Source organism: Arvicanthis niloticus, chromosome 20 (genome assembly GCF_011762505.2).
Source record: "Arvicanthis niloticus isolate mArvNil1 chromosome 20, mArvNil1.pat.X, whole genome shotgun sequence".
In the NCBI taxonomy this organism is placed as follows: Eukaryota; Metazoa; Chordata; class Mammalia; order Rodentia; family Muridae; genus Arvicanthis; species Arvicanthis niloticus.
Window position 1 is genome coordinate 24682391 of NC_047677.1, and position 13653 is coordinate 24696043.

Sequence of the window (13653 nt, forward strand, 5' to 3'; positions counted from 1 at the left end):
GCAGACAGAATGTAGAAGAGGCAAAAATGAGTTTAGAACAGGGGGAGGAAGTTTCCAGACGGCATCTCAGACTATGAGCCATTCCAGAACTCAGGCCTGAGCCACCTCTCCAGCCCAGATGGCAACTAGAGTTGTGTGTATGTGCAAGTGTGAGCCTGTATGCACAGCGTTCTCTCGGGAGCTATCATCTGTCTCCCTCCCAAGACTCTAGCTCAGTGCTTCTCAACCTTCCTAGGGCTCTGACCCTTTGATACAGCCCCTCATGCTGTGGTGACCCCCAACCATAAAATTGTTTTTGTTGTTACTTCATAGCTGTAATTTGCTACTGTTATGAACTGTAATGTAAATTACAGTTTTCCAGTGGTCTTAGGCAACCCCTGTGAAAGGGTCATTTGACACCCTCGGGGTCATGACCCGCAGGTTCAGAACTGCTGCTCTAGAGGAAATGCTTTTTCATATGCTCATCTTGAGGGTGGCATCTTCTAACCATACCTCCAGATGGAGACCCCAGCCTGGCCCAGTCTATTACCCTCCAGCCCTGTATCCCAGCCAGACTGTTTTGTCCTCTCTAACTGGATCTTGGTCACACTGAGAGAAGCAATCTAATTCCAGAAGGGATCAGGTGGACCCCAAGAAGCAAGAATGACTGTAATGGAGACATGGAATTCTCATCTTTCCAGGCTCATTCATTCTCTTGGTTAATCACTGTCCAGGAGAACACCTACGGGCCACCCTTTTAGCCTGGAGATTCCTGTGAAATCTGTTCTCCCCTGTAGGGTGCTTCCAATACTGAGTCATGAATCTGTCCCTGCCACATGCAGCAAAACGACTCTTGGCTAGTTCTTATCTGTGCCCTGTGTGATAGCTCCAGGGAAGTGTTTGGAACATCTGCCACCATATCCCACCAACTGCACAGGCTGCTCTTCTGAGGATTCCACAGCGAAAGAATTACTAGAGGCTGCAGAAACTGGCAGAATTCCACTCCAGAAGGCAAACGTTTTGGAGAAATCTCTGCATGCAAGATATCAGTGTTTGTCCAAGTTGTATTAAATCATGAGTCACATTGAATCCTAAAGAATCGAGACAGGAAAGCTACCCGCACATTTGGCCACCCTGCCCTTTTCCAATATATACCATTAGAGCTGGACCTTATCACCAACAATCTTAGTGGTATGGAAGTTTGAGGTAGCAGAGACTTGTTGTCCTCAAGTTCACTGCACATGACACCAAGGGTCTCACAGCCCAGAGTGCCTTGTGAACACCACCAAGTGGGTTCTCTATTCGGGCATTCTAAGAACTCTAATGCTGAGCTCAGTTCATTATGTGTACAAGCATTGAGTACACACTATATCCCAGGCACTGTATTGAGCCCCATGATGCTGTGCTAAACAAAATGAGCCAGCCCCCACCCTTCCAAAGCTTGTGCTCTAGAGGAGAGCTGAAAAGGGGCTGGATGAATGGTAATCCAATGGGGGAAGAGACAAAGGTTGGTCAGGAGCGGCAGGTTTTTGCTGAATGCTAGATTTCTCCTGCCTCAGTGGGAGTAAAAGAAGGCCACACCTTCAGAGTAAGCAATAGACTAGGTTAGACACCTGGATGGTCTCTGCTTCCTTCCCTGAATCCCGGGCCTGTTGTCTCTGTGCTCCAGGAATGTTGGAGGTTGCGCGCTGACGTGCTAGATAGAGGGCACATAGCAGCATGTCTGGAATACCTCAGATTTTGCCCCGCCCTCTCTGGGCAAGATCACCCCATTAGGAAACTCTGTTGTCCTTTTGGAGAGCCTGCTCTGTCCTCAGACTCCACGGTCCTTCCATTCCTGACCTGGGCTGGCCATCTGAATTGCTACGTTCCCTTTCCCCTTTATGCCTGTTCCCAAGAACACCGCTGTCTCTGGCTGCTCCAATAGCATGGCCTGTGTATATCCAAACTTGGCAACTCTTCGCCCCCAGACAACATGGCAAAACGCTCCAGCTAAGCCTGCACAGAACCAATGACTAAAGACTTCATTTTTCATTTCCCATACAGCTCCCTGGGCCAGTCACAATGCAAAAGAAATTTAGGCAAAGCTCTAGGAGGAAGCTAAGGCTCTGTGAGTACAGGATGGTCAAGCATTAAGTGCCCCAGGCCCTACCCTGGCCCGATGGGTAAAAAGAACAGAAGAAAAGCCAGCCTGGGCTGGAGCCCTGGGCCATGTAGGGAGGGTATAACATAGAATATCAACTGGCTGGAGGTTGCCTTTGTATGATGTCTCTGTCCTCTTTAAAAACAAAACAAACAAAACAAAAATAGCCCTCAACTTAAAGGGAACATGAGACAATTTATTCTGGTGCCATTTTGATTGACCATGCCTGGGAATATAGATTCAGGTTATCTTAAAGTCCACATTCCAATGTGGAAGCTTTTTTGTGTAATCTTACAGAGAGGGAAAGTCATAAATCAAGGTAAATTTAAAACATATTAGTGAATATGTGGGAGCGAGGTGGTTACAGCGTCTGGACTAAGCTTTTCTATAGGCCTACGATGCTATTCAGAGGCATCCTTAGTCCTTGGGGTTTGTGGATAACAGCAGTCAGCTAAGTTCATAGATTCCTAAGAGTTTGTATCCTTTAGTCACAGGATGTTAGTTTTGACACATAGGTGGGCAAGGGATGGCTGTTGTGGATGCTTACACTCGTCCAATGACGAGGTCATTATTAGCCTTTGGACTTGCAACATTGTAGTCTCTCCACAGTCCTGAAGTTCTGTCCAGTCAGTCTCTGTAGACACAGCTTTCCAGTGTTCTTACCATACTCAGGAGCTTCTCCCCATCACCTGCCTTGAGGCTGTGCAGAGCACTGAGGAATACCTAAGACTCAGGAGCTTCTCCCCATCACTTGCCATGAGGCTGTGCAGAGCACCAAGGGATACCTAAGACTCCGGAGCTTCTCCCCATCACCTGCCATGAGGCTGTGCAGAGCACCGAGGGATACCTAAAACTCAGGAGTTTCTCCCCATCACCTGCCATGAGGCTGTGCAGAGCTCCGAGGGACACTTAAGGACCCCCTGGGTGTGGGTCCGTGGCCCTCTAGCTGCTGGAGGGGGGATTGCTCACTATCTAGGTAGCCACCCTGACAACAAAGCACCCCCCAACACTGCACATCAGCAGAGCCAGAAGTCTTCAAACAACCATGCCTCTGTTTCTGGCCAGATGGATCTGAGATACTGCACATCTTGAGACTTAAAATCACCAATGATACATACACATTATATACCTGCTATATATACATATTTTTATATATGCACATACTATATGAAGCAAGTATACATACATTATTCATGCTATATACAAACATCATACACACACTATATATACACATGCTATATATACATTATATATACTACATATATACAAATTATATATATAATTATATACATACTACATATATACATACTATATACATTATGTGTATGTACACGCATGCTATATATGTATATATACATGCACTATGAAAAATGCATGTTTACATATATACTTATATATTAAACATATACACACATTAAACAAACATATTTAAGTAAAACTATGGACATTACTAGGGACAAGTGCTGCTGCCTGGTCCACGGTCTCCCAGAAATATTTAGCATATACACATATATGCACACACATAAATGCATATATATGTATATATATTCCACTGCTGTTTGTTTAAACAGAGAAAAGTTTAAACACCCAGGGCTTCTAAACATTGTCTCAGAGACACATGCTGCAACTTGTCCTTGGATGAGGGGCTGCTTGTCTGGGGGCCCTGTGTAGAGTAACTACCCTCTCAGCTGGGATACGAGCACTACAATTTTCTTCCTCTCAGAAGAGTCAGGCCAGTGTGGCCCAGATTCATGAGATGCCCCAGAAGGAACAGCTCCCCACAGAACAAGGCATTCACCCTGACTGAGTTCCTCTGACCCAGCCCATGAATTTCCTGTGTGTTCCGCCATGAGGAGTCCTGTTCTGTAGGACTCCTAGCCTGCAAACCTTCCATGGGAGCTCGCCTCATGAGACACTCCTCGCAGGCTTGCCTTTGCCATCTTCCTCTGACTAGATTTACAGGACTATCTTTGAGGGCTTATAAAAGCTGGTCCTCCTGTAGACACTAATGTCAGTTCAACTGTGTGTCTTTCTGCAGAAGGAGAAGAAGAGCGGGCTGCTGAAGCTGCTGGCTGGGGCCTCGACCAAGAAGAAGTCACGCTCCCCGCCATCTGTATCTCCAACCCACGACCCCCAGTTGGCCATGGATACCTCTCTGCAGGGTGCCATGGGCCCCGAAGTGTCTCCATTGACCGTCCATGGCAGGGCGGGTTCCTGCCCCATAGAGAGTGAGATGCAGGGTGCCATTGGGTTGGAGCCACTGCACAGGAAAGCAGGCTCCTTGGATCTGAATTTCTCTTTGTCCCCTTCTCGGCAAGCAACTTTGTCCATGGCTTCCATTCGCCCTGAACCTAAGCCACTGCCCAGAGAGAGGTAAGGAGGCGCGGGCTTGTATCTCTGTCCTCTTTGTGTCCTCTGTTATCTCAGGATAACACCTGAGTTCTGGAAACTTCTTGGGGACTGGGAAACATGGGTGGGCTTTCCCAGGGATCAAGTTCATCAGATGTTCTTCTATACCCAGGCCCTGGGCAGGTTTCTTAGACTCTGGCTGCCTGCTTCCTGACTTTGGGCTTGTGATTCCTGAGAAAGTGTCAGACCCACTGAGGCAGAGCACAGAGCACTCCTGGCTCAGCACTGGGTGCTCAACCTTTGAGGCCCTCAAGTGAACCCTTCCAGAGCCCCCTGTGGACCTGTGCCCCATCCACTCACCCAGAAAAATAGTTCTTCTTTGAACCTCAGAACACTGACATTTTGGTATTATGAATTGTCACTCTATGCTGTCTTCAATGTGTGTGTGTGTGTGTGTGTGTGTGTGTGTGTGTGTGTGTGTGTAGCCTGTTAGGTCAAACCATTCAGAATTGCCAATACTCACTCGCTTTTATACAAACTAGCAATTTAATGTAATTCAATCTTGAGTTTTACAGATCTGGAAATTGGGCCACAGAGATGAGACCTGATGGGGTCACAGGCTAAGGGGTAATAGATTGTCCAAGTTTTCTAATAGTAGGACATCTATCTTTGTGAGTGGATTGTTGTGTTTGAGTTTACAACTAAAGTCTGGAAGGCCTTAAGGGGATGTAATAGGGGCCACTTTGCCCAATCTCTACTAGTTAGAACACTGCTTAAATAATAAAAACATAAACTATATCCTGAGAACCACAATGGCACTTCTGTTAGTCCTCACAGCTCAGTCACTTGTTAACTGAGCCTGAGAACATAGCAGCTGACTGCAGAGAGCGCACCTCCAGGTGCTGAGCAGTGGTAGACAGGGTTTGTTTAGATCAGGAAGCACACAGGCTTCCTGTTGACGGCCAGATAGAGAATATCACTGATGTCAGGGACTCAGCTCTGCATGCAGCTTACACAAGCCTGCGTTTCCTGGTGTGCTGAGTGTGTTATCCATTGAACTCCCTTACACCTTCTCAGTACAGCGTCCCCATTTCCTAACAAAGTGACTGATGTTCTGTAAAAAAAAAAAAAAAAAAAAAAAAAAAAAGCCTAAGAATCTTGTTCATGATTCCACAGCTGGCTAGCAGCTGGATGAGAGGTTCAACCATGAGAGCTTTATGACCAGAGAGTCTAAGCTCACTCACACATGCACACGCGCACGCGCGCACGCACACACACGCACACACACACGTGCATTCTGCATCAGCAGAGAAATCAGCAGCAACAGGACAAATCAGCTCAGCACGGGGGGAGCCAAGCAAGCCAAGGATGAGTTGTTTGTCCTTCTCAAATACACTTTAAAAAAAAGATTTATTTATTTATATAAGTGCACTGTCACTGTCTTCAGATACACCAGAATGTGTATCTTCTGGTTGTGAACCACCATGTGGTTACTGGGAAATGAACTCAGGACCTCTAGGGGAACAGCCAATGTTCTTAACCACTGAGCCATCTCTCCAGCCCTCAGATATACTTCTTATCAGGGGCTGCTGCCTGAAAGCACCACCCACAGTTGGGGTAGGCGGGCCTTCCCACGTCAACCACAGCAATCAGGACAGTTCTTCAGATGAGGCTCTCTACTCGGGTGATTCTACTTTGTGGCAAATTGGCATTCAATCCAATGTGTAGTATTCACAGTCCCAAAGGGGGTTCTATGTCTCCATCTGGACAACAGTAGAGGGAGAGCAGCTGAGGGCTACCCTGTGGTATCTGGATAGGAACTGAAGATGTGTGATCCAGCTCCCAAGGCTAGGACAACAGAGATTCCAGGCCCCCAGGCCTCAGCTTCTGAGTTTGGACCAGTTCTTCTTGCATGTGCAGAGACCCTCTGAGTCTTGGACTTAAATAGGTCCTCCTAACTTTAAATAGCCCTCCTAACTTTCACAGTGCAGGACTCTTTCTGAAGGAAATCCTTCCGAGGATGTAAAAGCTTCTGACGGCCCAGACCTATGCTAGGACTCCTTAGTCTTTAAACCACACTCCCTGGCATTCTCACACACACACACACACACACACACACACACACACACACACACACACGGCCCTCACCTTAAAGGGAATAAGAGATGGTTGATTATGGAGCTAAAGTTGTGTGACCACGGCCCAGGAACACAGATTTAGGTCTCCCAAAATACTATGGACCAATGTGGAAGCAGCGTCATGAAGTTTTTATAACAGAAGAAAAAAAAAAAAAGAAAATCATAAATCAAGGCGTCTTTAAAAATACATTGGCGGAAACATCAGAGGGGCCATTTGCAGCCAGGCAGAGAAATCTCAGCTGCAGGCCTCAGATGCCCCCTTCCAGCATGGTTAGCCCTTTGCTTGATGAGGAATGGGGTTCTGTTAATGCATTCTAAAGATTTTTATCTGTTCATCGGGACAGGTCTTACACAGAGGTGAGCGAGGAGACGCTTTTTAGTTGGGCTAAAGATAGCCCAAGAGAAGCTATAATCAGGCTCCGGGCCTACGACACTCCAAAGGCACTGACTGAAGTTTTAATCAGCTAGCCTTTGTGCACACCGCTTATTTTCCCCCAGGAGTACAATAGAGAGGCCAGGACTGCTGCCCCTCCTACTGTGGCCATGCTGAGCATGGTCCTGGCCCACCAGCTAGATTATGGGTGTGAGGATAAAATATTACTTTGCCTTTCCTCTTCTTTGAGCTGTCCCCAGCCTACTGCCCACAGCCACAGATGGCTCCTGAAGGAGGCCACCATCATCCTATCAGCTGGCTGTCTGGGTGACCAAAAGTCTGGAGTCCTGACTACATATTCCAGCTCAGAAAAACCAACGAACAACAAAACAAGTGACCAGGGGAGTGTTAGCTTTTCAACTCTGTTGTACAAACAACTGTCACCTGCTCTAGGGACAGAGGGTAAAGGTGTCAGCTGCATGCCATACAAAGCTACCCAGACACCATGGGCTCCAGCAGCTGAGGGTACAGAGCAGTGATGTCCTGACAAGAATTGAGGAACAGGAACCAGACAAACGTTGGTATCTGAGGCAACTGGTCCTCTGAGGAGTACAGTCACTCCCACCTCCCGCAGATGACAACCACTAACACAATACACTTTAGAGGAGGGGGGGGGTCTGGCACAAATAGAGCCCCAGTTCACACCCAAGTGTCTAGGCAGTCCCAAGGGAACAGCAAAGGGGGAATGCAGCCAACATTCACAGAAAGCAGAAAGGCGTGTTAGTCCCTGGGAGGGCATCTAGGCTGCTGTCTGGAAAAAAGTGGGGCCTGCCCTCATTCGAAGGTCATAAAGGTTTAAAGGCAGAAGGGTGCGACCTCTCAGCTGCTAGAATAGAGTAGTTCTTGCAGGGCTAATGTTTGAGGGAAGGGATGTTAGGTGAGGCCAGGGCCAGCTGGGGACTCAGCCACGAGATGCTGAAATCTGTACAGGACATGGTACAGCTTACAAGGAGGAGGGCTCGAGATTGCTGGAGTTTGATGAAGAGTTCTTTCTGTCAGGGCTGCAGCCAAGTGTCTGTCAGGCTAGTGCTATGTAGACCTCAAAACTCTGGGTTCTTGGAGAGATGGTGGCCCAGGGATCCTGGTCTCCTAGTTAGGGAAGACTTTCAGGGCACAGAACACCCTCAGCACTTCCCCCAGATAGAGCTGTGGCCAGCAGCAGCTCCTGAGGCACATGGCCACCAGGAGTCTTTAGAAAAGGCACTGTCTGTTGTGTTGATCTGAGAGCAGGAGCTCAAGGCCTTAGGCATTCCAGGTTGCCCAGGTCTTGTTGACAAGAAGCAAGGGGGAACTAGGCCTTATTAGCACCAGTGATGTGACTTCAGTCAGTTCAATCTGAAGTTGACCATCCCTCAATTTAAAAATGGCCATTCCACCAAAGGTGTCTCTAAACCACCTTCCAGACCAAACTGGGTGCCACTGAGAGGTAGCAGTTCACGTGAGAAGCCCTGAGGTGTAGATGGAAAACCTGGCATGTGCACAGGCTATGATGCAGAGATCACAGAGCCAGAAAGGAACAGGCCCAAGGGCCAGGGCCAGGTCCCAGGATTGGAGCAGTCCCCTGTCCTCAGAGGCCATGGCTGACTGGGTGCAGCCATGCATTCACTAGGACACCCCTCCAGATAGATAGGAGTTCAGCACAAGAGGAGGGAAGACAAAAAATGGAGGGGCTATGTGGAGATCTAGCAGCTAAAAAGACAGCTGTGTCTAAAAGGACACCAATTTTAAAAATGGCCTATATTATTCCTATAAAATAGGCCTCATTGTAGCTGCACACATGTGTATATTGATAGTCCCCCCATTACAGTTCTGTCACCTCTCCTCTTGCTGTCACCCTGCTCATCCCAGCTAGTCCCCTCTACCTTCATATTTTTGTTTCTTATTCATGATTTCATACCTTTCATTAGGTTACTTACAAGATTGTGGCTAAAGGGTTACTTAAAGCAACATTGGTACATTACTAAAGACTACACAATGAAGAAAACATCTCTCCCTGTCCTGGCAACCATTAACTGCCTATAAGTCCTTAGGGACACGTGGGTCCTTGTGGGTGCCCCCTGCATGACAGGATGTTGATGAGCCCAGTGGTACAGCTTCTGTGCAGGTATCATAGCTGCTGCGAGCTCCAAAGTGCCACAGTCCAGTTCTATTGAATCTCAGTGGGTCATGCACAGAAAGGACATGAAAGGGGCTTGGGAAGAGAAAAAGTGTCACTGGGAGAAAGAGAGGACAAGGCAGGGTAGTAGGGGAGAGAAGGACTGAGGTTCATTATATACGTGTGTGAAGCTGTCAAGAAATAAAAACTGTATTTTTTTTAAAAAAGTGCTACAGCTGTGTCACCCTCAGAGGCAGCACTCTGACCCATCCTCTAGCTCTGACACCCTTCTTACCACCTCAACAATATTTCCTGAGCCTTGGAGAGGGATATATAGACATATAGATATATAGATACATATAGATATATAGACATATAGACATATAGATATATAGATATAAATGGTTAAGCATTCAACAGTTACTTATTCTAAGCCCTGTGACCAAGTACAAGTCTCTACAATTACCACTGCCCACTGGAGGGAATGTCTCTTGCCAAGCTGACAAGAGATTACTCTGTGGGGATGAACATCATTCTGTAGATATTTAGATATTTGATGGATGTCATGTCTGCCATGTTTACAAAACAGTGACTGTAGCTTCCTCAGCAGGGTCCATGACTTCTCCAGCCACTGGCTGGTAGGCTTGCCACTACTGTACCAGCTGACACCCTTGGCTTGGCCAGTGGGTAGCTGAGTTCTCCCTGCAGCATTCTGCATGTATAGCATCTCACAGCATTGAGGGCTAAGCCAGTGGGGAAGAAACTTCCTTACCTGGTTCAGCTTGGTTTTCCTATATCCTACAATTTAGAGATACAGCTCCATGGCCTGGCTCTGATGCCATATGACAACAGTGGCGGTGGCCACTGAACAACTCTGTGACCAACAACTGTTCAAAGGGAGCTTAGATGACAGTTAAAGAGCTTTGGGAAAATTTAAAAATAAAGATAAATCATAATTTTACAGACTGCAAAAAGTAACCGCACACTGTAAGAACTTATGGGGGAGAGGGGGACACCACAGGGGATTAGAGGGAAAACCTGCCCCTCGGCTCATTGTTTCTTCCATCCTCACAGGTACCGTGTGGTGGTGTCCTACCCTCCACAGAGTGAAGCGGAGATCGAGCTAAAGGAAGGTGACATTGTCTTCGTGCATAAAAAGCATGAAGACGGCTGGTTCAAGGGGACGCTGCAGCGGAATGGCCGCACGGGTCTCTTCCCAGGCAGCTTTGTGGAGAGCTTCTGAGGGCCGTTGCTCATGGCCAGCTTCTGCTGTCCAGGGGAGAGTACCAAAGGAGACACTATGTGAGCAGAGGATACCTTATCACCTAGGTCCAAGGTTCTTTCGAAAGTGCTGGCCAGAGACCAGCTGACCGGGGTGACAGCTCAGCTGTCAAGGCCACGTTCTCACGTGACATCCTTATTGGAAGAACAAATGGGCAGTGGCGTGTTTGTGAAGGAAGGCGGTACCCTCATATGACGTCCTACTGGAAACACACGTGGGTGTCCTTCAAGACCATGCCACGAGTCTGAGTGATCAGTAGCACAGAAAACATTACCCATGTGGACAATCGCACTACTACGCCACCCGGTGGCTAAAGCGTTATTAGCTGTGTGAAAGGTTGGGAGCCCGGAAGGGCATAGAGTGGGGCCATCTGCTAGAGCTGACAGCAAGAAGAGCATCTTCCCTGCCTGCCCTGGGTATCATTCCTCTATATACCTCTGTCACCTGCCATTGGGCCCCACAGCCAGGGCAGTCATGGTTCAGGAGCCTCATAGAAGGGTTGTGAGTCTCCCAAGGTGTCCAGTGGGGTCCTGTGGGCACTGGAGCAGAATCCTCACGGCTTTGTCTCCTACCAGGATAGTGAGGCGCAGCATCCAGTTCCACCGCCACTGTCTTCACATTGCTTCCTTCTTACAGCACACCTTTTTAATGTACAACTCCTAGACTTTCTATATTTCTAATAGGTCAGACGCTGCATATTTTTCATACATCTGGTGCTGATTTTTTGTAAAACTAGAAACCAACCTGAGTAAGCCTCAAGGGGGGAAAAAAGAAGATAACATCAAAGGAAAGTTTTATATATTTCCCAAATAGAGTTTGGAGCATATTGAGGAATTCCTATCTATAATATCAAAATGTTGGCTGGTGCTCCACAAGGCGAGTGGGAGGGTCTGCCATGAGGGGTGCATGGAATTGGAGAGTCTTTCCTGGCTGTTGGAAATAGCCTAAACCACAAGCTCCATCTAGACAGGAGTGATTATGATTAAAATACTGGAAACCTATTAAGGAATGGATACTGCCTTTTTGTGTGGCAGAAAACACACACAGACAGACACACACAAACACACATATACACAGACAAGACAAACACACTGACCCCAGAAGCTTCCTTTGATTGCTTTAGAGAGAATGACTAAAAATAGCATCCTTAAAGCATGTCTTGCTGCCAGAATGCAGCTTTTACGATAGCGCAGATCCACTATCTGGCAAAGTTTTTTTTTTTTTTCTCCTTTTCAAAAATAAATAGCTTGCGCTATGAGGCCAGTCTAACTCCATCTGCTAGAGACCAAAGGTACAATGACGACACAGCCTGATGCTTGACTGTAGGCTTACAGGGCTGCAGACACTGGAAAAGATGAGGGCTAGTCTCTGACTCTGCGGCCTTACTGTAAGCTCAGTGTCACAACAGCTGCCCAGGAGGCTGGGCTGGCCTGAACGGCTATCAGGAGGTGTGAGTGTCACACTTTAGGAACTCAAATTTAGGAATTATTTTTTTTTCAAAAAATTCTCAAAAATAGCAATTTGTGAGCCTCTGTGTACATTTTTATAAAATCACGCAGCCCTGTGTTAAGCTTTTGGTAGCAGAAGCTATTGCTGCTTTTCCTAGTAAAATAAAGACCATTTATCCTCAGTATTCCTATTTGGGGATATGACTGACTAGTTGTGACTGCTGGGTGGCTACCACATGGACACAATCACGCCCAGAGACAGTCTCAGCCCCTCCCAGGTGATAGCACACTTACTGGACATAGAAAACTGTTCTGCGCCAAAGAGATGTGCTAGCTCAGACACAGGCATCCCGGTATGCAGGCTCGGGGACAGCTCAGTGGCATGGTATCTACTCAGTGTCACTGCTAAATTACTTGGCCATCCATGCACAAACAATCTAGGTGTGGTTCCCTCCATGCTGTCACCATGGAGGTAAACAGATCTACATCCTGTGTGAGCCATGTTTTCAGTGGAACCAGAGCTAACTCCAGATCCCAGACAATTAAAAAGTCCCCTTTCCTCGTAAACAACATCACCGTTGAGCCAACAGAACAGATGTAACTTGGAGTCGTCCTCCTTCCTTGTGCTGTCTGCTTTGTGACAGAGGAAGTAGCAGCTTCTTAGACAGCTCAGGAAAGGATCAAAGTATCTTTGGAAAACACCAGCTAGACCCTCTCCTAGCTAAGTTTACACAGGGACCACCTTGGGGAGGGAAACAGGGCTCTGGGGCTCATTCTCAGGTGGGGCTTTTTGAGATACACAATGAGCCCCATGGTCTGAGTTATTATGAATACTCTCAAGCCCTTTGGCCTTCAAAATCACATTTTCCACAGTCAATGACAGAAGCGAGTCACCTTTCCTAAGGTTATCTTCCCTTGAGGACACATGTATTGGCTACCAAAATGAAGCCAGCACCTCATCTAGAACCTTCTCATTCCGTCCTGGCCAGCAGCATGTGCCCCTTCCTCAGACACTCAAATTTGGTGGTCACTTGGGTTTCATTCAATAGTTCTCAGCCCTTCGCATAGAGGGCCAGCAAGGAGACAGGACAGTCTAGGCCCCAGAGGACTGATGAAACACAAGAGACAAGATGGTCTATAGTGAGGCGTAATTACAAGATGGGGCACCCCAGAATCAGCCCAGTAGACGTGGAAGCCCTTGTACTTTGCACAACACACACCGAGACAGACACGTGCACACGTGTCTCCTACCCCCACATACGTTTTTATTATACACCGATGTCAGTGTGTGATTTTAGATGAATTGACAGTAGTGGCCAACTCTGATGCCTGTGTTTCTGAGTCTTTAAATAAAAACGAACATGGAGAGGCTGTGTGTCTCAATGGTGGGAGCAAGGCAGGTGGGGCAGATGTGCGCCTGAGAGGGCGGGGATTCAGGCACCAGGCAGCACAGAACTGACCGTGCTGTTTCAGTTGCTGTTCTATGGCTTTGAAGAGACACCATGACCAAGAGTGCTATATTATAAAAGAAAGCATTTATTTGGGAGCTTGCTTATAGCTTCGAAGTGGTAATTCATGATCATCAAGGTAGGAAGCACAGTGGCAGGCAGCCAGGCAGCCAGGCAGGCAGCAGGCAGGCAGGCAGGCAGGCAGGCAGGCAGGCAGGCAGGTAGGCAGCAGGCAGCAGGCAGTAGGCAGGCAGGCAGCCAGGCAGCAGGCAGGCAGGCATGGGACTGGAGCAGAAGCTCAGAGCTCAGTTCCAGGCAGAGAGAGATGGAGACTGGAC

General features: G+C 47.6%; 1 protein-coding gene across 1 annotated transcript in view; it reads left to right on the plus strand.

Moving 5' to 3' along the window:
- The window catches only part of Sh3rf3 (SH3 domain containing ring finger 3), a 310035-nt gene extending 296800 nt beyond the window's left edge, over positions 1–13235 (plus strand). The window contains exons 9-10 of the mRNA XM_034523766.2: positions 4161–4495; positions 10212–13235. Coding sequence (XP_034379657.1) covers positions 4161–4495; positions 10212–10380 — 504 coding nt within the window. The 3' untranslated portion in view covers positions 10381–13235. The remainder of the gene's footprint in view (positions 1–4160; positions 4496–10211) is intronic.
- The last annotated feature ends 418 nt before the right edge of the window (positions 13236–13653 follow it).